We start from the raw sequence: 25,319 nt of genomic DNA, 5'->3' as shown, positions 1-25,319 counted from the left end.
ATACGACCCAGGTGGGGGACGTACCCAGGAGGGGGGAGGTACAGGGTGCACCTCAACACCCACATGCGATGATGGGGTTGAGACAAAATAAAAAAACCTCAATGGGCTCAATGCCTGCACAGCGTGACCTGTGTGGGAGATATCTCGTCATCCGAGTCTGCCTCATCCTGAATCGGAGGACGTGGGCCAGGAGCCTGACCATGCCTAGGCGCAGCTTGCCCCTCATCGGCAGCAAGTCTGCCAGACGGGTGAGCCTGGTTCTGTGCGGCAATGACACGCAGGTCTGCATGCAGAACCTCCTGTGATACACGTGCTTCCTCTTGCAAGGTAACATGTGTAACACAGAGTTCTTTCTGTGTGGTCTGGCTGGACAACTGATGCACCTCCCGGCAAGCAAGTAGCTCAGCTGAGATGGTACATTCAAGCTGCTCAAACCTCTCCTCTGACTGCACCCTCTGGGACGTCAAGAGGGCACCCAGAGTGGATCGGAGGGACTGATACTCAGCCCTCAGGGCCTCCATGTGTGCCTCTGCGTGAGCAGTAATTGCTTTACGCAGAGACAATATTTTAGCCTGGCGTTCCCTGTCAGGCCGCCATGCCCAGCCTGAGCGAGCAGGCCGTGGACTGCGCTGCCTGCCGCTGGAGAAGCACCTGCCTAGAATTGGCAGTCATGTCTTGCTCCCACTCAGTATACCTCATTGGCGCGCGGCCACCGCGTTGCTGGGCTTGACACCTGCGGGACACAAGGACCGGGCGTCCTCGTTGGGTTGGCACGGCCTGCGGCTGTACGACTACATGATGCCCAGGCACATCAGCGACTGGTGCGGAGGGTGACCCTGCGTCCCGATCCACCACAGGCGGAGGTCCCACCACTGTGTGGCCCCTCTGTGCAGGTGTTGCGGTAAGAAGAGTGTCCACATCAGAATCACTCACCCCTGACGTATGGACCTGATGCACATACAACTCAACATGGTCGTCAGAGTGGTCATCTGGGCTGGACTCATTGCCAGCCAAAGACAAGATGGACTGTAGCACGCGTGGGTTCTCATGGTCTACCACCCAACGACCCCCACTTGTGCCTTAGTTGCGGTTGTGATAACAACCCTGTGCCTGGCATGACAACACCATCCTCTGCCTCCATTGCGTCATCATCTGAAAAGTGGAGAGAAAAAAACATTAGTACACATGTTAGAAGCACTTAACACAGTCACACATGGACATCACACACAGACAGCCAACACATGAAGCAGACATGTCACACAAAAAAGAGAACCTGGCATGCATGCCTGGTCAATTTGACATCGCATCAGTGAGTACGCATGTAGAACAGTGTTACGTGGCTCCAAAGTGGGTTGATGCAGTGCAGAACATGTGTACGTTACTCACTATCTACATGAACAAGTACTTCATGATGTGCATCAAAACACGTGAAGGCAGTGCATGGAAAAGTTCAGGCATCACGTGCAATGTGCATGCAATGGGTTGTATGGCTACAAACAAACCCCCCCACCCGAGTGAAAATGCAGGGATGCCTTGTATGGTGGCAAAAGGGTGACCAGAGACCTGTGTATTGGCAGCCAGTGTTGACTAGCATCAATGGTATCATCTGAGTCAACTGGCAACACAACAGATGATGATGGGACAGTAAGCAGGACACATGATGAACCCTCAGCAGTACACCAGTACACCCATATGTGCAAAACCCACTACACCAGTTGAACAGAGTCAGGGGGCCTGAAATTGGGGGAGGACTGTGCCCCACACAACTGTGACACCCTAAACATGTGTGTGATGCAGGACTGGGCCAGAGTGGCCATGGGATGGATGGTGGAATGGCATGAAATGTCGGTCACCCTGGACACGTACTACAATGAGCATCAAGGACACATAGGGGGATGCGTGGAATGCACATGGAGCATGAATGGGCAATCAGGTCCCTGTGGAGCATCTGCCATCCGCACACTCCAAGTGAGACAACCTGCATGAAGGACAGAGGATGTACCCCACTGCATGTGTCTGGCAGGTTGACTGGTGGAAGTTAGCATGTACACAGGAGGCTTGAACAGGTCATTCCAGTACCTCAAAATGATGCACAACAGTGCAATGGTGAAATTTGGGTCCAGGTGTGGTGGAGGAGCAAGGGAGCATGCCTACGTGGAGTACCTGCATGCAGGCAGGGGACACATGCACGTCAGTCATGCAATGACATAGTCCCAGTGCTGAGAGGAAGGGCACCCCAGGCTACATGCAGAAGGGCCAGTGAGCAGGAACATGAACCGGAGTGGCATACGGGTGACTAGCATGTGAGTATGGTGTAAGTGTGGTGATGAGGACAGTCCCTGTCTGCTCAACATGTCCAATATCCTGCACAGCAGGCACATATCAGTGAAGCATTGCATGACTTTCCCATGAAAACGGTTCTAGGTCAAATGTTCAAATGAAAACGATCGAATGACCAAAGGGTCGAAACAAAAGGACCAAAAAACCAAAGGGTCGATTTTTTTGGGCCAATAGTTTGGGGGCCCCCCCCCCAACCCCAGTTACTGTAGCATAAACCACTTTTATTTTTAACTACACGAAAACCATTACCCATATATATTCTGTCTGAGAATTTTGACCCTTTTGTCTTAGGTCCAATTACCTCGACCCTTTCATCATTCAATCCTTTTGGTGTTGAATCTTTGACAGGACACCCATGAGAACCATGTACAAATGACATGTAGTGGCAGTCATGCCCAACACATGACACGAGTAAAACAACCATGGCCTCGACAAACACGCAGCAACATAACTGGACTGGGCATCAAAGTCCTGCATCTCTCCCACTCCTTCGACCATTCTGGTCGTATGAACTACGAGTGACTCATGCAGAGTGAGGTCTACCTCTTCAGGTGCCGGCCCACTGCCAGTCACCAGAGTCATGTTGTAATTTGAGGCACACTTCACCTTAGCGTTGCGTTTGAGGTCATTCCCACGCATTTTGCACTCTTGGGCTGTGTGCACCTCATGGCCGATTGCACTCACATCTTCCGCAATTTCCTTCCAGTGGGTATCACGATGGGCAGCCGTAGTCTGACAATTCGGCCCCACTAGCATGTCACGGTTGTGGTCCCGCACATAGTCCACGAGGCAGTCCAGTTCCTGCTTGCAGAAAGGCTTCTTCCTCGACGTGCAGAAAGCCGTAGCTGTGTCTGGGGTCCCAGCCTGTACTGCAGGTGCAGCATTCCTCTGCTTGGACACTGATCCGGACCCTGGCTGGCAAATGCCGCCCTGATCAGTATGAGCAGTGGCACTGGTGGAATGAGCAGAGGGAGTGGCAGGTGGAACATGGAGTGAGGCCCTGACTTGCGTCAGTGGCTGCTGGATGCTCTGGAATGGACCCTGCACAGCAACATCCGCTGGGCCAGGGTCATTGACCGGGACTGTCCTGGTTGGTAGACTCACAACCGGGGGCAAGCAGATGGGATTACTACCCCAGAGACACGTGCCTTGGTTTGGGCAGCCCTGCGTGCACCTATGATGTGCCTCCTGACCACCTGTAAATCTTTCATGGACTCATCAAGTGCCAACGCAGCCTGCACTGGCAGACCCTGAGCCTGGATGGTGGTGTCCAAAGCTGCACCTGCAGCTACCTCTACCCTTGGGCCCGTGGCAGTCGATGAAACGGACTGCCGGGTCACACGGGCGCCAGTGCCAGATGCAATAACTGCATCTCCGGGAGCCGCAGGGGGTGGTGGCATGACTGCACCAACATGTGGCACAAAATCGTCCGGAGCTGGCGCACCCCTACCTCTTTCCCATCTGCAGCCAGCCTGGACACCCTGGTGTACCCCTACTCCCTGGTCACCCCGGCCACGTCCCTGACCACGCCCGCCACGAGGAGTAGACCCAGCTGAGGTGCCCCTCACCTTTGGTGGCCTCCCAACCATGGCACAGATGGAGTAGTGCTGGTACAGATGGAGAAGTGCCAATGGGAGGTGTACATGACAATTGTCCTGGGCAATTGGGGTGAAGGGGGTGGGATACAAGATGTTATAAGCACCCCTGCACCTGCAAGGCTGTATGTGACGCCGTTGATGAAGTGATGGGTCATGCATCGCTCAGGCACCCCAAAAGTGCAGTAAAACCATGCACGCACCCCGGTAGCCCGCGTCTGTGGAATTAACCTCCCGCAGTACGCAGTGGCACCCAGGGACATGAAAAACACGTACGCGTGGGACATGCAGGCTACTATGACCTCGAAAACGGGTATGCAATAAACAGGGGCATCTGTGGTGGGAAAAATACTGTGCACGACTTACTGTCGGACTAGCGTGATAATGAAAAACACGCGTAGCCAATACCCCCGCCAAAAGAAGAGATACGTCCTTGATGCGCTGTGAAGTAGTGATGGTGCACAAAACAACACAAAGTAGCAACACACACGTCGGTCTCCACGAAAGGCACGTACAGCGAACTGCCAGGAGCTGCTCACCTTTAAGCCGTGCTGAGGGAAACGCCTGCGCGCCTCACGTCACTTATGCGCGTAAGACCTTTCCTCGGATTACACGCATTCACACGCGGACGTGCAGTTTTTTCACATGCTGATTCACTATGCACCCATCATGAGGGGAATGCCCGCTCGCGTAACATCACAGACGCACTTACACGCTAAGGTCCTTTCCTCAATTTACATGCTGACGTGCACGTTTCTCACGTGCCAAATCACTCCGTAGCAAGCTGGCCAAGCGACAACACACGGGAGACCATGCTCCTGCCCAAAAGGCCATTTTCCTGCCCCCAAGAGCCCCGAGCACGCTCCTACCTGCCATCTGCTGCTGCCTGCCTGCCTGCTGCCCACATGCCCTGCTATTTGGTGCCTGCACGTCAGCCATCTGCAGGGGTCCAGTTGCTGTGTCCACCCCTGCTGGAACAGAAGACTCCCGACTGGGATACCATTGCTCCACAGCCCAGCCCCAGGACCCAGTTGCCCACCCACAACGGCCTCGGGGGTCGCCATGGCGGAGCAAACACCATCCGAGACCACTGGCGACCCCCAGCCAGAGAGGCAGAGGGCAACCAGCTTCAGTGAGAAGGAAGTTGGTGTCCTGGTGGAGCAAGTTCTGGGGCATTATGATTCCATCTTCACACCATCACGTGCCGACAAGGAAGGACGGGAGAGAATCTGGGAGGATGTAGTGGTTGCCATCAACGCGGAGGGGGTGGCAACCCGCGACATCAAGCACGTCCGGAAGCGCTAGGAGGACTTCAGGTCCAGGACCCTCAACAAGGCCCGGCGCCTCATGAAGGCAGAGGATGCAGAGGGGTGCCGGGCCAGCCTGACCAACATCTAGATGAGGGTCCTGGAACACATAAACCCAGCGCTCCATGCCCAGATCCTTCGGAGGAAGACCCGTCTGGAGTCGAGCGGTAAGTGGCCATGCATTGCTGTGTGAAACAGGGCATGTTGCAGTGTGCTGGTAGTCAGCTACTTGCCTGTATGTGTAATATAGGCCATGTATGGATGTGTGTGTGCAGGGACATCATGGTAATGCATGCGAGACCAGTAATGTGTGAACCACATGGATGCTGCATGTGTTCCAAAGCATCATGGGCATCAGCATGCAGGATTCACACATGAATGCATGCCTGTCCCTGTTTTTGGACATGGATGGGGGATGAGAGATGGGTGCTGCTCTCATGTACATGTATGGTGTACATGTCTGTGTGTCTGAGAAGTGTGTGTGTGACTTTGAAACGCCATGGATGCATGACACATGCCTGTGACGATGTGTAGATTCACTTATGCAGTCTAGTCAGCCTTGTATCCACTGTGTCTGTGGTGTACGAGCCATGATGCATGATCCTCCGGTGATGTGTGTGCATGGGATCAGTATGAGCCATGATGCATGTGAGTTTTAAGGCAACATTTATGTCAATAGAGGCCCTTGTACATGGATGCTGATGTTGATTGCATGCGCCGTGCCTGTTTCTGCATGTGTGTTGCCTGCATTGACCCATGTGTTGTGGAGGGACAGGATGGAAGTGACGTTTGACAGTGCCACTCATGTGTTATTGCTTCCTGTCTAGGGGACTATTGTACAGTACCCTGATGCTTGTGTTCTATGTCTCCCTCTACACAGCATCGAGTGAAGAAGAGGGCAGAGACAGCGCTATGCAGCTAAGTGGCGGGGATGCCTCCACCGGGCGGCGACGCAAGGCCCAGCCACCCTCCCAGGAATTGCCATCATCCGGGAGTGAGGGGAGAGGTGCCGTGTCTGCCACTACGGCTGTAGCGGAAGGGCCGGGTGAGCCCCCACAGGGGCTTGCAATGGTGGAAGACGGTGTAGAGACATCCAGGTTGGTGGTCTCCACAGAGGAGGAGGAGCCCACTGCTGAGCCACACATGGGGCCTGGTGGGGGTAGTACCACTGGTACAAGTGGTGCTGTCCAGGGCCAGGGTCAGGAAGCAGCACAGGTCACCGCAGAGGGGTCTGCGCATGTCGCTGTCCCTGTGACTGCACCACCATGCACCAGCAGGGATGCCCCGTCGGAGGCCCGTCCACAGGTAGGGGGGGGCCCACGTCATCTGGCTCTCCACTGCCTGCAGACGAGGAGTCCCATGACCGTATGGCCTCCGTCCTGATTGGTGTCATGTTGCGCACGCATGTCATTCGTGATGATGTGCGTGCTTCCTGGAGGCACCACGCACGCCATCACGAAGAGCTGCATGGCAACGTAGCACAGTTGGGAGGGGCCATGGTCGGTGGGTTCCTACATGTGTCACGCACTCTGGCGGACCTCTCCTCCTCTGTGGAGACTATGCGCCAGTCGTTCTCCCTGCCGTCTTCCGGCCCAGATTCCACCAGGGCCCCCTGGGGACCTGGCCTGACCAACACAGCCAGCTTGGTGGAGATCCCATTCCCTGCCACAGTCGGGAGTCGGCGGTGCAGCAGGGGTGGACACCCCAACAACTGGAGACCAGCAGATGGAGGATGTGCAAGCACCATCGGACAGGGCACATGGACAGCAGCAGCAGCAGCAGCAGGAGCAGGCTGTAGGTGGGAGCAATGATGGCTCGGGGCCATCAACATCAGAGGGGCAGGCATCGGCCAGAGGGCAGGAGGACCCTGGAATGGGAGTGTCTTCCGTGTGGCAGCGGTTGGGCCATGCTATAGATGCGGAGCGGCGGCGGGCAGAAGAGGTGCAGCTCACCATGGTCAGGGCGGAGTTCTCCATGCGTCGGGCGTTGATGCGGGCTGAATGCCTCGAGGAAACTCGCAGGGAGTTGGAACATGCCATGGATGCATCCCTGCGAGACCTCGGGGCCAGGGCAGAGGCCCGCCTCCAGGAGATTGACATGGAGTTTGATGATGCCCTGGCCCACAACATCACAGAGTGAGCCGTAGGACTTGCCCGCCGCAATTGTATATAGTTAGTTAGTGTTAGGTTTCCTTTCTCTTTTTTTTCTTTTGGGACGCTTGGACAGTGCCCCACGTTTTTGTATATAGTTCGTAATTAGGTAGGTTTTATTTATAGGTTTCATTTCATTTGTTGGGCTCATAGACCCTGGTTTCAATCTCTGTACATAGTTGGACTGTGGATTTCTGCACAACTATTATTTTACTTTACCATGGATCAATGGATTTTAAAATTTAGGTTTCCTTTGGATTTGATTTGGTGGACAAGGAGTTTTCACTGACTTTATTTTGGATAATAATAAAATAATAATAATAATTAGGCTTTTATATAGCGCTACAAACCCTCAGGTATCCGAGCGCTGCTTATTATTACCCACGGTGTGTGGTGCTCATTTATCGACCTCGGAAGGATGAAAGGCTGAGTTTGGCCCCGCCGGGATTCGAACCTGCGTTAACAGGCTCTGCACGGGTGTCAAAGCAAGCGCTCTACTCGCTGTGCCACTTGACCGGCATGACTGGGATGACTTTGGATTGTGACTTCATTATTTTTTTTTATTTTGGACACATTCTTTTTTTGGATTAATATTATTTTCATGCTTTGATTCCATTTGCTTCATTTTGTGCACAATACATTTTGATTTCTTACTTCCATGTGTGGTATTTACTCTGGTTTACTGCATGTCACAATGTGGGTTTACACAATCACTGGCACACAGTGTGTGTGACGGACATGTGTTGATGTGCATAGTTGACTTTTGTCTTGTGACAAGAAATAGTCCTTTCAGTGTGGGGTGGATGGGAAACTTTATTGTGTCTCAGGACTGGGGTGGCGTGCAGTGGGATTTTGGTCGACATGAGGCCCATGAATGTGCATCTTTATGACATGTTGGGTGGGGACATGTGTCGGGGCCTGCTGGCAGGTGCCCGTCAATGCTGGGTGGGTGGGGGTGCAGGGGGACATGTGTCGGGGCCTGCTGACAGGTGACCCTCAATGCAGGGTGGGTGGGGGTGCAGGGGGACATGTGTCGGGGCCTGCTGACAGGTGCACCTCAATGCTGGTGGGGCGGGTGTGCAGGGGGACATGTGTCAGGGCCTGCTGGCAGGTGCCCGTCAATGCAGGGTGGGTGGGGGTGCAGGGGGACATGTGTCGGGCCTGCTGGCAGGTGCCCGTCAATGCAGGGTTGGTGGGGGTGCAGGGGGACATGTGTCGGGGCCTGCTGGCAGGTGCCCCTCAATGCTGGGTGGGTGGGGGTGCAGGGGGACATGTGTCGGGGCCTGCTGGCAGGTGCCCCTCAATGCAGGGAGGGTCAGGGTGCAGGGGGACATGTGCCGGGGCCTGCTGGCATGTGCCCCTCAATGCTGGGTGGGTGGGGTGCAGGCGGACATGATTCGGGGCCTGCTGGCAGGTGCCTGTCAATGCAGGGTGGGTGGGGGTGCAGGGGGACATGAGTCGGTGCTCACTGGTGCATGGTGACATGTTGGCCGGCTGGGGGGCATGCCAGGGTGGATGAGCTGCCTACAGAACATGACCAGGGGTGCAGGGTAGTCCCCTGTGGTTTGGGCTGGCTGCAGGGGCTGGGGAGGGGGTACAGGGCACACCTGGGAGGACACACACTGCAAAATCACATTCGGAACTCCCTGCGCACCCCTCAGAATACACGTACCCCGCTCGCACAAGGCCTATCGCGTGTGATGCTCCATGCGCACCCCCTAAAAACACGTACCCCGCTCGCACAGGGCCTGTCGCGTGTGATTCTTCACGCGCACACCTGAAATACACGTACCCCAATCGCACGAGGCATGTCATGTGTGATTCTCCACGCGCACCCCCGAAATACACGTACCCTGCTCACACAAGGCCTGTCGCGTGTGATTCTACACACGCATCCCCGAAATACACGTACCCTGCTTGCACAGGGCCTGTCATGTGTGATTCTCCCCACAAACCTCCGAAATGCACGTACCCCGCTTGCACAAGGCCTGTCGCGTGTGATTCTCCACGCGCACCCCTGAAATACACATACCCTGCTCGCACTAGGCCTGTCGCGTGTGATTCTCCAAGCGCACACCTGAAATACACGTACCCCACTCACACAGGGCCTATCGCGTGTGATTCTCCACACGCACCCCGCTGCGAGCGGGGTTCGTGTATTCGGAGGGGAGCACGGGGAGTTTTACAGACGTTTTCCTGGTTGGGGGGCTGTATGCTGGTCCACAGGCCTGTCCGCCATGTACGGTATTTGTGTGCTGTTCATGGCGCACGGGGCAGGGTTGGAGGTGTAATTGGCGCTGCTGCAGGTTCGCTGCACCACTCTGCGCCACGGCTCGTTATGGATGTTAGAATCCATGAATACGCTGTGCGTGGAAATGGATTTTGGCGCACGCAGCTGGCGCAGACTGCCGCATGTGCAAACTGTGCGCCATCCGCGTGTGCCACTTGTGCGGGGTTTGGCAGCATATTAAAAATGAAAGTGACGCTGATCTGACACAATTTGCTTTGTGACTTTTGAAATCCAGGGAATTTTTTTTTTGGGTATAAATCCTTTTGAGTAGAGGTTAGATGGGGTCTTCCTCTTACTCTACGCCACCACAGATAGAGTAAGGGGTAAGGGAAAGTTCTAGTGCCGCACTTAGGAACGTTTTCATAGTTCCTCTTCCATATTGTATTTTCCACTGAAGCTGGAGTGATCACATTTTTTACACCCAAATATGTAATGGACAGAGAAATGGAAGAACAAAGACAGAGGTCTGAAAAAATATATATGGCACAGCAGAATTGTGAGGTAGGCGGTGGGTGCACTCATGATGATACACACTTGGAACAATATCGGGGGGGTTGCATCAGTTCTATGCCTTCCTCCCTGTCACCCTCTCCTGCTCCCTCTCTCTGTTGGAGTTTCATCCCTTCACTCCTGTTTCCCTCCCTGACATATCCCGCTATGTGTCTTTTAAGACACCGGATCCTCTGGATGCAGTAGGAAATGTTTGCTTTTGCCTTCTTTCCCTACACAAGGCTTTCCTTCAGACCTGACTTGTCTACCTTGTCTTTATCAGGGGACTGCTCTGATAAGATCAAGCTTCGAACGCATTCTAAAAGTGCGCAAGTTGAATTTCATGGATGTGGCATGAAAACCCTTGTCTGTCTCCCCAAAACAATGACACCATCCCACCTGAAGCCCTATTCCGAAAACTGCTAAATAAATATGAATACCTCAAATACTTTGGGGGTGAGGGGGGCTATGCGGGTGTATCTGCAGCACGCACAAAGTCTGAGGTAGGAAAAGCCTTCCACACTATTGAGGGGTTAAGTCTCAATGCTCTATCCCCCCCCCCCACCAGACCATTGATTTCCAGCAGCAGAAGGGCCACTTCCTCTGTCAGCCCGGCTCCTGGCCAGAGGGTCACTCTGAAAATAAGGTTTGAATATTACTGAAGAGAATAAAATGAAAATAAACGATACATTTGCAATCCAAGTAGTTTGAAGACAAGCAAGAGATGTAGGAATCTATCCAGCTTGTTGGGTGGCAGCCGGAAAGGCTGACTAGAGTGGCAGTGACTGGCTAGGCTGCAAGTGACTACCTATGGTGGGAAAGACTAGCTATGGTGGGAGTGACTGGCTAGACTGGGAATGACTACCTATGGTGGGAAAGACTGGCTAGGGTGGGAGTGACTGGCTAGACTGGGAATGACTACCTATGGTGGGAAAGACTGGCTAGGGTGGGAGTGACTGGCTAGACTGGGAATGACTACCTATGATGGGAAAGACTGGCTAGGGTGGGAGTGACTACCTATGATGGGAAAGACTGGCTAGGGTGGGGGTGACTGCCTATGGTGGGAAAGACTAGCTATGGTGGGAGTGACTGGCTAGACTGGGAATGACTACCTATGATGGGAAAGACTGGCTAGGGTGGGAGTGACTGGCTAGACTGGGAATGACTACCTATGATGGGAAAGACTGGCTAGGGTGGGAGTGACTGGCTAGACTGGGAATGACTACCTATGATGGGAAAGACTGGCTAGGGTGGGAGTGACTGCCTATGGTGGGAGACAGACAAATGGGAATCTCTAGGGGAGGGCTGGGATATTGATTGTCCCTATCAAGTGGAATAGTTGAAATGAGGCCCACTTCATCCTTTGTAGTTTTCCACTGGCTCTCAATCTCCTGATCGATCACTTGTCTCTGAGCACAGCAGTGACCCTCCCCCTCCTATCCAGTCAAATATTTCTTTAACAGTTTGATCAATACTCAAACCATCTGCTTTTTTCCATAGATGTGTTGGTGTCAAATGTCTGCAGCCAGAGGATGTTTCCGTCGAGTTGGACTGGAATATGTACACCATCCCAGAATTCTGCATCAACTTACGGAAGCGGATCAAAAAATACAAACGTGAGTGCGCGCCTTGCTTGTCCTTGTGTAAACATGCAACTTCATAGACTATCAAGGGCCCCATCCTCCAAAAAGCAAAGTCATATCCAGCCATTGCCTGTGGTGATATCAACGTCCCCATCCTCTAACATGCAAGGTCATATCCAGTCATTGGGCCTCATTACGAGTAGGGCGGCAAGGGATACCGGGCACCGTTAAGGAGACCGGTTCCGGTAATCCCTTACCGTCCTACTACGAGTCCCCTTAGCGGGTCCCTCCTTCAATGCCTGGTTTTACCAGGCGTTATGGACGGGACCCGCTAATGGACTTCAGAGCTAATAACGGTACCGCAAATTGCGGTACCGTTATTAGCTACTTCCCCATTCCCATTGAGACCTATATGGGCTCAAATGGGAATGGGGAATGGTTTTTTCAATGGGGACTTACCAGTCCCGCAAAGGTTGGACTACACCGGTAAGTCCCCATTGAACGAGACTGGTGCGGGTACCGTTATTGGAGGCAGTTATGGCGGAAATAGTGCCATGACTACCTCCAATCTCGGAATGCGGCCCATTGTCTCTGGTGATATGAAGGGCCCCATCCTCCGACATGCAAGTACATATCCAGCCATTGTCTCTGGTGATATCAAGGGCCCCATCCTCCAACATGCAAGGTCAAATCCAGCCATTGTCTCTGGTGATATCAAGGGCCCCATCCTCCGACATGCAAAGTCAAATCCAGTCATTGTCTCTGGTGATATCAAGGGCCCCATCCTCCGACATGCAAAGTCAAATCCAGCCATTGTCTCTGGTGATATCAAGGGCCCCATCCTCTGACATGCAAGGTCATATTTAGCCATTGCATGTGGTGATATCAAGGGCCCCATCCTCTGACATGCAAAGTCATAGCCAGCGATTGCCTGTGGTGATATCAAGGGCCACATCCTCCGACATGCAAAGTCATATCTAGCCATAGTCTGTGGTGATATTGTAGGAATGGGCCTTTTGATCACCATAACCAAAAGCAGGCCCACCCTTAAAGAGTACGTACATGGTTTCTCCGTAAAGCAAGTTTATTGTGTAAACGGCTGGGAGGGGTTACATAATATCAAAGAGTCAAACTAACCTGTCTCCCTGAAAAACACAAAGAACATGCATTTTATACAATTTGCAACAGCTAAAACACTCCCAAATGTTTTGTTACAGAGTCAACCCCCACACATGATTGGTTAAACCTATATAATATAACCATATTCCCTTCAGTTCCCACACTTCTTATTGGATACATTCATCTAAGCACATCCTCTTTAACTTATAATTGCATGTTTCATTTTTAAACCACACCCCTCTGTAAGGCAGGATTGTATGTAGGAACCTTGTTGGAGACTACACCAGCCTTGTCCTCTCGGCAATAGGAACCCAACCTTTGGTATAAGCATGTACTACACAAGTTGGTAGAGTGACTGAGCAGCCAGGCTTATCTCAAGAGGGGTCAATGGGAGCTGGAGGGTTGTAACGTAGAGATTCACAGTGACAAGTATCCAAATAACACTTATACTCGATTGAAATAATTATTTATTAATTTAACAGTCACTTTTAAAATAAGCCTTCTTTAGAAGGGGCAATTGGCAGCAATACAATATACTTCAAAATACACTCCTTCCGTTCAATTAAGTAAGTAGATACACTTTTGGGATGGCCCCCTCACCCCCCCCCCCCCCCCCCCGAGGTGCTAGGACACTGTGGACATTGATATATCACTTTTTACACTTAAATTTAATACTGAAGTTATGGAAAAAGGAAAAGGTTAGGGGAGAAAGCAAAGGTTAACAAGTTTCTCCAAACTGGTAAGTACTTTATAGTCCCCCAATGAATTATAGGTTAACCCTTTCCCAGCTATACAAGTACATTATGTATAACTTGTTGAGAGACAGATAAACACAAAGTCAGAGGGTAAGAAGAGTCTTCGGGGAGCCAGGACAGCCAATGTCAATTGAGCAAAGTCTTGGGGAGCTGAGGCACTTCTTGAAGATAGGGCAAAAGTCTTGCAAAATGTTAAAGAGAGCTTTTGTTGTAAAATAAATCAATGTTAGCCCACAAGCTGGGAGGCTTTTGAAGGGCAAACCTGCAAGCAACTCTGCAAAGGGCACCAAATGCAAGTCTCTAGTGAGAGCAAGCAAGCGACACAAAACAAGAGGTAAGTAGCCCTAGTTTACAGTACCCTGAGTCTAAAGAGAAGCTTCCCGCTGGCTTCTGTGCCTGTTGTAGTCCTGCAGATCCTATTGTTCCTGGGCCTCAGTTGTGGGGACAAAAGGGAGGAGGTCTGGGGACTCTTGCACTATGGTTTGAATGTCAGCGGCAGAAATGGACTTACTCCAGATCAGCGGCACTTTGCGGTTTCAGCTACCGGCAAATAGCACCACAGCATTTCTTGGACACCTTATGGTCTCCCCTTGCTTCTGGGGTCCAGCACTCTTTTGAGGTGGCTCAGGCTTGGGTCGTCCTACTTCAAAGGAATCCGGAGGATCTTCCTGGAGCTCGGGTCTTTGCTTAAAAACGGTGCACTTGATTCTGGTGTTCCTGTCCCCTGGTACTCGGTTCCAGCAGCAGGGAAGAAGTACAGCCAGCAGGGAGAGGGGTTCCAGTCAAGTCTGTGTTTTGGGTCAGTTGGTCCCACCAACCCAAGGGGAGAAGTCGTCCTTTCCGGGTTTCTCTAGTCGATTAGAAATACAGAGCTTCAGCACTGCAGCAGGGCTTCACCGGGCAAACCAATAGTCCAGGACGGTGCAGCAAGCTTCTTTTCCAGTTTCCTCTTTGGTTACTTCATCCAGTGGTCGACTGTGCCTTCCTTGGAAAAGACCTCGCCTTTTATGCAATTCTCTCCCATTCATTTGCAGCCTAGCTGTCACTCACACAGCAGGGGGGCTGTCCTCCCAGAACAGCCAGCCAATCACATTTGGGTGCATTCCTGTAACCAAAGAGACTAAGTACAGGGAGTTTTGGGCACCTCCCTTGCTTCCTGCCCTGCCAGACACGCTGGAGCCAGAGGCGTGCATCACCTGTGAATCCCACCAAAGACAAACAAACAAACTGACCAAACCTGGTTTGGTGCACAGATTAAATCTAAAGAAGAACCTTATAAACAAGAAATGGTGAAAAAAGAAGACCTGCAGCTGTGAATGCAGCCTGCGGTAAAAAATGCACAATGGTAGGAAAAATAAACCACTGCCACCAGCCATTAATTGGAGTAAGGATAACATAAAAATGTTACATGAGAAGGTAGACAAAAAGGGGATACTAAGTAACCCCCCAGCACTCCATGGAGGATGGTGTGTGATGGGCCTACAAAGAGAAAAAGGTAAGTAAAATCAAATTCACTTTACTACTCTTGGAAACAGTAGTTTATAAAAGAGAAGGGATTCAAACCTTAGAGAAATCCAAAGGACTTCTCTGTGACACTGCACTGAAGGTGCTTTGTGTCATAATACAAAAAGATGATGCCTATGGAGTTTGTCAGACTCCAAAACCAACAGGGTTCAAATCAAAGAAAAGTCACGAGCGAGTGAGAAAAAGGTCTCACTCACTCTAGGATAAAAAATAAAAGTCTTAAAGTTCAGAAAAAGAGCCCGGGGTCTCTAAGGTACAAGTGAATTAGCACAGAAATGAGAATTCTCCTGAACACCCTCTCTGGGGCCTTTCCATATTTGATCATAGCCTCATCTCCTAGCTACACAGTTTACACAATTTACAAACCATTTCAGTTATCTCAGGTTCCATCTGGTTAGAAACCTTTACCGCTACCTGTGACGCACACGGCTACTCTATGAAAATACCTGTCATGGAGTGATCATGCATAGACAATAAAGCTTTGGTTAATAGCAAATGACACTAACCTGGATCGGGTTACAGCAACTGAGGAATGGAAAATCCCTTGGAGGCTCTACTTCCCTCTGCTCTTCAATATAGGACTAGAGAGGCACAGGGACCCCAGGGAAACCCTCTGGGGTAAAAAACCCTGATGTCAGGAACCAGGAGAGATCCGGCTGTTGGTGTTCTTCTAGGCGTAGAGGATGTGGGCGCAAGAAACCCCAGAGATGTTTTGAATTGGAGTGTCTGAAAAAAAGAGAAAGCTAAGTACAAGTGGTCTTGTGATGACTAAGCGAAAGCCATAGGAAATGTGTGTACCTTACAATAGAACGGGTGGAGAGACACTTTGGAGTGTTCCTAGAAGAATGTGTAGTCCGTGCTGTAGAGAAAGAGATTGGTGAGGACAAAAACTTCCATTTCGGCAATATGAAAGGTAAAGATTAGCAACTGGTTGCCCACCTGCTTGAACAGTGTGTGGTACACAGATACAAGGTCTTGGTTTTACTTCACTACTTCTGTATTGGGATGCCGTGAGAACGGTCAGTCCTCTTTCTGTCTCGCTGACAGCGATCCTTTTACATCACTACATCGGCACCAGAATTAAATGTGCCATGTCGGTCGCACGCTCAGCGAGAGTTGAGGGTGCTCCTGTTTCAGGAAGACCATTTTAAAGCCACTAGGCTTCCCTAATCTAATTGTGTTTTATTCTGTCACCATTTTAACTGAATTGTTTTTTTAATTTATTGCGCATTACACAGTCTTGGTTGCTACACTACTTGTATATTGAGATGCTGTGAGAATGGTCAGTCCTCTTTCTTTCTCGTTCGAGGCAGTCCTTTTGCATCGGCAGCGGACGGGCCCAGCGGGCACACTGTCAGCACGCTGAAGGCGCGCTTAAGGCAAGCCTATCTGTGCCCGTCCGTGCTCAGGACAGGGAGGATGGGCCACTATATCATTCCTGGAGGCATCTGTTGATGATAACCCCCACATGTACTATGTTCCTGCCCAGTTGGAGCAGTAATTTAGAGGCTGTTAGAACACCCTCTACACAGCAGCAGCTTACGGTGATGCTTAGCACTACCCCCCTTTACTGCTGCTACTAAATACCCGCTCCTTACCAGCGCATGCATATGAAATCTTGCATCTTCTATCAGATCGTTGTCCGGCCCTGCTATGCCTTACGGAGACGTGGCTTCAGGCAAGCTAAGCGCCAGCCCTTGTCCAGGCTAGCCCCCCTGACTATCACATTATTCACCTTGATCGACAGCCACCCCAACGTGGCAGCAGGATTCTGGTTATTTTTAGATCAGAGCTTATAGTCACTCAGCTTAGCTGCCCCCATTGCTTGGTCATGGACGCTTTACTTTTTAGATGTGTCTTTTCACCTGTTTTTACTTGTTATGTTATGCTCATCTATCGCCCTCCAGGCCCACAGGGGAACTTCCTGGAACATTTTATGGTCTTACCTCGAATTATAATATATGCATCTGGTGGTAGTTAGGGACCTTAACTTGAAATGTAATCGTCCCAGGCCCTCTGCTCTGAACCTTTTCTTCGATAGTCTGTCGGACTTGGAGCTGTATCAACATGTGGTAGGCCCCACGAATAAGCTAGGGAACACATAAGACTTGATCTTTGCAAAAAAAATCTCTACTGACTTTGCAGTCAGTTGACCCTGTACTTTGGACAGATCACCATTTGGTGACCTGTGTGTTTGAAGCAGTAGGGGTTCAGCCTAAGATCCCTCCTGGCAGAATTTGGCAGTATTCATGCCGTACAGCTGATAGTCAAGGCATGGCTTCCTCTTTTAGTGCTAAGTGCAGGATGGCTCCTGTTACCTCTCTCTCTCTCTACTTTCTCACACACTGCATGAGGCAGCGGATGCTGGGGCTTCTTTGCGACTCATCCAACCTCGCAGCTTGCCATCTGAGCCTTGGTTTTCTGACCTATTGAAGGCTGCACAGCTCAAAATGAGGCAGGCAGAGCGTAAATGGCATAAGGCCTAGGACCCTGTACTTAGAGTACAGTATAAGGCCTGCTCTGTTGCCTATTCGTCAGCTATTATAGCTGCTAAAACATTGTATCTAACTTTGAAAATTGAGTCCTTCCTATGCCAACCAAAAGCTCTCTTTGCTGCAGTCAGATCTCTCTCCTCATCAGCTAAGCTGGCCCCAAATGTCACGCCCACCCGGGATTTGTGTGATGCTCTGTCACAATATTTTATCACTAAGATCGAGATTATTCGTGTGAACATTTTGTAAAGCACCGGAGGGGTGTGTCTGTACTCCTGCTCTCTATATGGTAGAGGAGAGGCACAGAAGACCCCAGCCAAGATTCTCTATATTGGTAAAACATGGCGAGCAATCAAGGCCTAGCTCTCACGAGGTGATGCGGGCTGGTTCTTAAGTACAGTGTAGTCCACAAGCACCCACAAAGGAATGTCCACACACTGTATTAGTGAAAACACAGTGCTTATATAATTAAGGTTCAAGGTTATATACACAATCACAATGGGCCTCATTACGAGTCACCCGGTCTGGAAATAACAGTGGCGGTAAACCTGCTGCCACCATTGATTCCAGACCGGGTGATCTCGAGTTCTGCAGGCGGGAGGTGCCATTTCCGCCAGGTCTGACCTGGCGGGTTTAACACCACCCGCCTGCAGGCGGATGTGGAAACACCAGCCCCATCACGAGATGGTGCCGGTGTTTCCACTTCCCCATTCCCATCGAGTCCTATGGGGTCCTATGGGAATTCAATGGGAATGGGGATTTACCGAATTCCGCCTCTGGAATTCCCGGGTCACCGGGGTCGTAATGCCCCAGTAATTCCGGGAACCACGGAGGCGGAATGGAAATATGAGTCCGGCGGACTCATAATGAGGCCCAATAACTCACTTTGTGCTCAGTTAAATGTATACACAGTTCTACGTGGTACCACAATTACTATCAGATTTAATTAAAGTGCATCAACTGTACGGTGGTCAAATGTCACACAAATCAATTAATAATGGTACCAACAATAGACGTAGGAGGAAAGCAGTTGGTTAGAACAATAGGCAGAATACCACTAGACATAGTTCTGTATGCAGATCACCCCACCTGGGTAACCTATAAATAAAGATATATCGTACAAGCCCAGTCCATATATTGTTCACAAATGTCTTATTTCCTTCTAAATAGTTCTACAACCCCAATGTACCTGGAATAGCAGAGTTTGTCGTCATGTTGTTGACTGAACCTTCTTGAGCCGCTCCCTTTAAGGCAGGAGCCATGGATCGTCGAGATCCCATGAGGAAAAAGGGTGAGCACTGTTGTGGCAGCAGCAGCTTCAGTTGTTGCTGTGCTCATTTACGATCGGTCGGAAACGTCCTGCAAGCAGAGGCATGCGTTGCACCTCGATGACAAGTGTTCGTTTGGCCCAGCAAGCCATTGGGTCATCGGTGTCTGGCGTTGGCGGACAGGACGTGACCACGGTGGGCTTCAGTAGCTTCATCTGCGTCTCTGAGGTCTTCGAGCACCAGGAAACCCACTGGCAGATTCTCCTCGGTCTTCGGCTGCCTTGACTTTCTTTGGCAGGACGAAAGCAGTCAACGAGGATGAGCAATGGTGTCCTTGGATCAAATGTTCTTAAGCAACTGCGGCTCCAGTCAGCGACGGCGGTGGTCGACGGTAATGGACTTCAATGCCCAGGCGCTTCTCTTTGTGATTCTGCAGTGGTCCCCATCTCCAGTCGGCAGCCTTTCGTAGGTCTGTCTACCAGGGAGCTTTGGCAAAGATCAGCTTGTGCATGATGGTCCCTCGTAGCTCAGGGAGAGGTCTCCTTACCAGGTCCTCTCTTGGATCAGTTCTTGGAGACAGACGAGCTTTCAGATCGACGAAGTAGAGCAACAGCAATTCTTCTCTTCCAGCATGGCTTCAAGGTTAAGCTTCAGTTTCAATGTCATTTTCAACTCCAGCTTCTGAACAATTTCTAGCAGTGAGAGGCCCCCAGATATACTGTTGATCTCTGATTAACTCTGCTGGGTCACAATCAGGCAACCCATCACTCAGAAGGGCATTCAGGGAGTCAATCGGCTCACAGTGCATTCAGGACATTCTTCTCCATCCAGACACTCACAACACGGAATGTGGATTCAGATAAGCACTCTGCCATTCAGAACTACACACTGCTTTCATGCCGGTTTCGGGCAGGGCTGTCTCAGTCATTGTGGCAAACACCAGATACTGACACCCACAATAGGAAATGCGTATTCGTCACACACTCCATTCACTCAGGTCCCACCCCACGGGCGTATCCACAACATACAGTGATTGGGAAGGCTCCAGCCGGTCTGGCCTGGACTTCCCCACAACACCATATATGAAACTTCCACCCAACAGCCAGTAAGAGGGAAAGGACAGAGTCAGGGCTTCCCGGGACTTCGGGAAAAGTAATGTAACTGGCAATAGAAAGCAAGAGGCCACAGGGGCCATCTTGTTTCTGTCATGATGCCTACCTCTAAGGAGCCAGGCCGGGCCCAGCAACCCCAGAGGCAGACATCATTTTCCCCAGGGAAGTCTAAGCAGGCCCAAGTTGGGGCCCTTTGGACTCAGTCCTGGCGCCTTATGCGCCAGGCTCATAGCGGACCCCAGTCCTGGCGCCTTAGGCGCCAGGCTCATAGAAGAGGATATGTGTTTAAGTGCTTGGGTGCACACTTACCTGATGCAGACCTTGCTGCTTCATCCAGGCCCTCTTGAGGCCTGAATGGGACTACTTTACCTGTAGGACTACTTCACCACCCGGGTGTGGTCGGGGAAGGATACATACCTGATTGGTGGAAGGATACATACCAGGAACTTCTTCCAAGGCTATTTAAACCCCACCCGAACAGCCACACGTGCTTCGCGTTGTTCTGCAGCTAGCAGCTGGACGCTCACCGTGTCAGCTCCTGCATCCTGACTTCAGCCACGCCTGCCAGCACCCTGGGACACCTGCAAGGGGAGAAAGGAAGAGAATAGGAGAAGAAAAGCCCTTACCTGCTGAATCTGCATCCCGGAGTCATTTCTCCAACGGCCCTGAAAAGGAAGACATCATTTTAAGGGCATTTCGTTTCGATCGCTGCAGCGCTGCATTTTACTCACCTTGGCAAGGCGCTTCCATCTTCAGCAGCGATCTTCCGGAACAGCTACGCCCCGGTGCCTAGAGGAAAAAAGACAAGAACAAAGGTGAGAGGGAGAAAAGGAATAAGGAAAGCTCAGTTTCCTTTTAAGTCTTACCTGTTGGATTATTCCCACTGCATTTCGGGTCCTGCCGCTTCCTGGCATCTCCGGACCCCGGCCCCTATGGGGAAAAAAGACAAAGACATTGAATGAGCGAATGCAAAGACATTACCTGAGCGCTCATCCAGAACTGTTTCACTTCGGGTCGGCGCCATATCTCCGGCACTCCGAACCCCGGCCCCTAAGGGGAAAAAGACATAAGCATTAGCGCTTGCTGCAATTAGACAACGAACATTATTATTAAGGTTGAACTTTTGAACAGAACTTTTACAGCGCCTTACCTGAACAGTCAAGCTTACCTGAACTCCCATCAATCCTCAACCCAGTGAAGTAACTGGGTTTCAACGCGCCCCTGCATCAGAAGCAGGATGGAGAGCTCATCCTTCCAAACCCTAAGGAGGGTATCCAACGAGCCAGGGAAGCCAGAATAGAGGGGCCCTTCCTGTCCATCTTCAGAGTTCTGCGCCTTCGACGCTGCGCCTCCTTGGGAACCAGGTGAGCGTTAAGAACGCGAAGCCTTACCACAATTTCCCACCTGGGCGCTATGGAGACTTCCGAGACAGATCAGCTGGCCCATCTTGTAGGGGAATTACGGGCAGAAGTGCACTCAGCCCGCCAGGAGACTAATGCTCTCAGAAGGGAACTAATCCTATCCAAGGAAAGAACTGATGATCTGGCCAAAAGGTTATTGCAGGGCCAGGCAGAGCACACTCCTTTACCTGTTTCCGGGGATATTTCTACAACAATGGGTTCGAATAACCCGGTACAAATCAATCTACCTGGACACATGCCTTTGGCCCCGCCGGAACTTGCGGGGGATCCCAAGAAATATGCCGTTTTTATGAACCAATGCCGTTTACACTTTTTATGCAGGCCCGGGGCCTTCCCCAACGACCAGACCAAAGTAGCCTTTGTACTATCTTACCTCAGTGGCTGTGCTGCCGATTGGTCTATTCCATTGGTAAATCAGGATGATCCCATTCTCCGGGATTTCCAGGGCTTCCAGGCCAGCATGGAAAGATTGTTCGCTCGACACTCGCAGGGACAGGCCCTTGACAACGAACTGCTATCCTTACGACAAGGTAATCAGGATCTTTTGTCCTATATCGCCACCTTTAATAGACTAGTTGTGGAAACCGGATGGCCTGAAAATAAAAGGATCACATTGTTTCATCGAGGCCTGCGCGGAGAGCTTAAAGATGTTATAGCTCAGATAGTAGATCCACCCCAGGCCTGCACAGACTACATAGACTTAGTGGTTCAACTTGATCACAGACTTCAAAATAGAAAAGCAGATCGGCTCAAGTATGAAACCAGAGTACCTATCAAGACCCACGTTAACTCCAAGAGTACTGACGTTTCCGAACCTATGCAAATTGGCAGTGTTAAAGGACCATTAACGCAGAAGGAACGAGAGAGAAGGCGACAAATGCAACTTTGTCTGTATTGCGGAACTTCCGGGCACTTACTTCAAAGTTGTCCAGTTAAACCACCCAAGAAGGTGGTTGGAGCCACTGATAACGAGTTATTGACACCTGGTTCGGGAAACGACCTAGCCCTACAAGCGTAGGGGTCCGCTTGCCGAGCTTGAAAACAAACTCTTTGACCTCGCATTTTGTCATGCCAATGGTGCTTGTGAACCCAAAACAGCCTCAGCAGTTGCATGCTATAAAAGCATACATTGACAGTGGAGCTATTGGAAATTACATAGACCGTGAATTGGCTTCCAGGATTAAGCTTCCTCTCTGCCCGAAAGTAACCCAAGATGTAATTACTACAGTTGATGGAACCGAAATAGCCTCAGGGCCTGTAACGCATTCCACAGTTGAAATCACTCTGGTGGGTCAGGACGGACATCTGGAAGCAATCGTGTTTGATGTGATCAAGGCCCCACAATTTCAAGTACTTCTTGGAATCCCTTGGTTAGAAACACATAATCCGAGAATAGACTGGCGAGCAAAGAAGATAACTTTTCCTGATTGTGAACCAACCTGTTACCCAAGGAATCCAGCTATGGGTCTAGCCTCTGTAATTTCCACCCCTGTACAGCTACCATCTGAATACCAAGAATTCCAAGACGTTTTTCAGAAAGAGCAGGCTAATACCTTACCTTCCCATCGATCTTACGATTGCCAAATCGACTTGGTACCCAATGCACAACTACCCTGTAGTAGGATTTATGCTCTTACTGAACCTGAGAACCTGCATTTGCGCCAGTATTTGGATCAATACCTGGCCAATGGCTTCATTCGCCCATCAAAGTCACCAGTCTCTTCCGCTTTGTTCTTCGTACCAAAAAAGGAAGGAGACCTTAGGGCCTGTATTGACTACCGCGCCCTAAATCAGATAACGATTAAGAATCGTTACCCTTTGCCCCTGATACCTGAGCTTATCGACCAAGTAAAAGATGCTCGTGTGTACACCAAGCTAGATCTCCGATGAGCTTACCACCTGGTACGTATAAAAGAGGGCGACGAGTGGAAGACTGCATTGCGCACCAAATTTGGGCTCTTCGAATATCAAGTAATGCCCTTCGGTTTGTGCAACGCACCTGCCGCCTTTCAGTACTTCATGAATGATGTTCTTCGGGAACTTATCGATGTTTGTGTCATTGTTTATATTGACGACATCCTGGTGTATTCCTCCTCAGAATCTGATCACAGAAACCATGTTAGGGCAGTTCTTGAGAAATTGCGCCAGCACAAATTATTTGCCAAGCTCGAAAAATGCGTTTTTCATACCACAGAAGTGGAGTTTCTCGGATTCATCCTGACACCACAAGGAATCCGAATGGACTCGCGGAAAGTGGACGCCATTCTCAAATGGCCATCTCCTAGCTCTGTGAAGGGAGTGCAAAGCATGCTTGGCTTTGCCAATTTCTATTGAAGGTTCATCCCGGAATTTTCTCGAACTGTTCAACCCATCACAGCTCTCCTAAAGAAAAATAAACGCTTTGAATGGACTCTTGAGGCTGAACAAGCCTTTCAGGACCTGAAAACCAAATTCACCTCTGCACCTGTATTGAAGCACCCGCGCCCAGATCTCCCTTACATCGTGGAAACCGATGCATCCAGTTCGGCCATGGGAGCTGTCCTGTCGCAAAGAGACCCAGAAACTAACCAACTACACCCTGTAGCCTTTTGGTCCAGAAAATTCTCTCCACCTGAACTCAATTACGCAATTACCGACAAAGAACTACTGGCTATTAAATCAGCTTTCAAGGCTTGGCGTCACTATCTTCTCGGTGCAAGACACACCATCACCGTAATTACGGACCACAGAAATTTGCAGTATTTAAAGACGGCCAAAGCTCAATCTTCGCGACAACTCCGATGGGCTTTATTCTTTGCGGAATTTGATTTTGTAATTACCTATCGCCCTGGCTGCAAGAATGGTAAGGCAGATGCCTTATCCCGGATAGGCATGGAAGAACCCAATTCGAGTTTAGAACCTGTGCCAATCATACCGGAACAAAGAATTCTGGGCTTGACTTCATTGCAAACCATTGAGGACATCCAAGCTCAAGTAAAACAACTTTTTGACTCTTCTGACTTACTGGAATGGAGTCAAAAGGGTCCTCACTACACCGTTAAGGATGATTTACCCTACTTCCAAGAGCGGTTATTTCTGCCAAGTAAAGAATTGCAGGAACTTGTCATTACCCGTCATCATGAATCATTAATGGAAGGACACCCCGGTATCGCGAAAACAGAAGAAAAGATCAAACGCCACTTCTGGTGGCCTTCTTGGAGAAAAGACATAAAGTCATTTGTGTTGTCTTGTGGAATCTGTGCCCAAAATAAGAGTCAAAAGAAAAGGCCAGCCGGCCTACTTCAACCTTTGGACATTCCACCAGCACCTTGGCACACCTTGTCAATGGACTTTATAACTGACCTGCCTCCTTGTGGTGGTTACAACACGATTCTCGTAATAGTGGATCTATTCTCCAAAATGGCCCATTTTATCCCTTTAAAAGGATTGCAGTCAGCTTCCACCTTGGCCAAGGAATTTATGGAAAATATAGTGCGGTTACATGGTTTCCCTTCCATATTAGTCTCAGACCGTGGAAGTCAATTTATCTCCCACTTTTGGAAGAAATGTTGCCAACTAGCACAAATAGACGTTCGGTTATCCACCAGCCACCACCCCCAGACCGACGGACAAACCGAGAGAACCAATCAGACTCTCGAGCAATATCTGCGGTGCATGTTACACCAATCCGAGTTAAATTGGAAAGACATCCTTTGGATTGCAGAATATGCATACAACAATTCAGTGCATTCTGGAACCGGACAGACTCCTTTTTATATCCTGTATGGTCACCATCCTCGGACCTCTGACCTAGATCCACCTCTGACCCTGGAGATGCCTGCAGTAAATCACCTACATTCCACAATAACCCAAGCCTTCAAAGAAGCTACAACCC

General features: G+C 50.4%; 1 protein-coding gene across 1 annotated transcript in view; it reads left to right on the top strand.

Moving 5' to 3' along the window:
- The window catches only part of LOC138569104 (E3 ubiquitin-protein ligase TRIM39-like), a 433,411-nt gene that overhangs the window by 308,600 nt on the left and 99,492 nt on the right, over positions 1-25,319 (top strand). The window contains exon 6 of the mRNA XM_069646769.1: positions 11,672-11,787. Within this exon, the coding sequence (XP_069502870.1) occupies positions 11,672-11,787 (116 nt within the window). The remainder of the gene's footprint in view (positions 1-11,671; positions 11,788-25,319) is intronic.

The sequence above is a fragment of the Ambystoma mexicanum genome, chromosome 2q (genome assembly GCF_040938575.1).
Source record: "Ambystoma mexicanum isolate Mex_15411 chromosome 2q, UKY_AmexF1_1, whole genome shotgun sequence".
Taxonomy (NCBI): domain Eukaryota; kingdom Metazoa; phylum Chordata; class Amphibia; order Caudata; family Ambystomatidae; genus Ambystoma; species Ambystoma mexicanum.
Note: the sequence above shows the minus strand (reverse complement) of the source record. Positions and strands in the feature narration are given on the sequence as shown.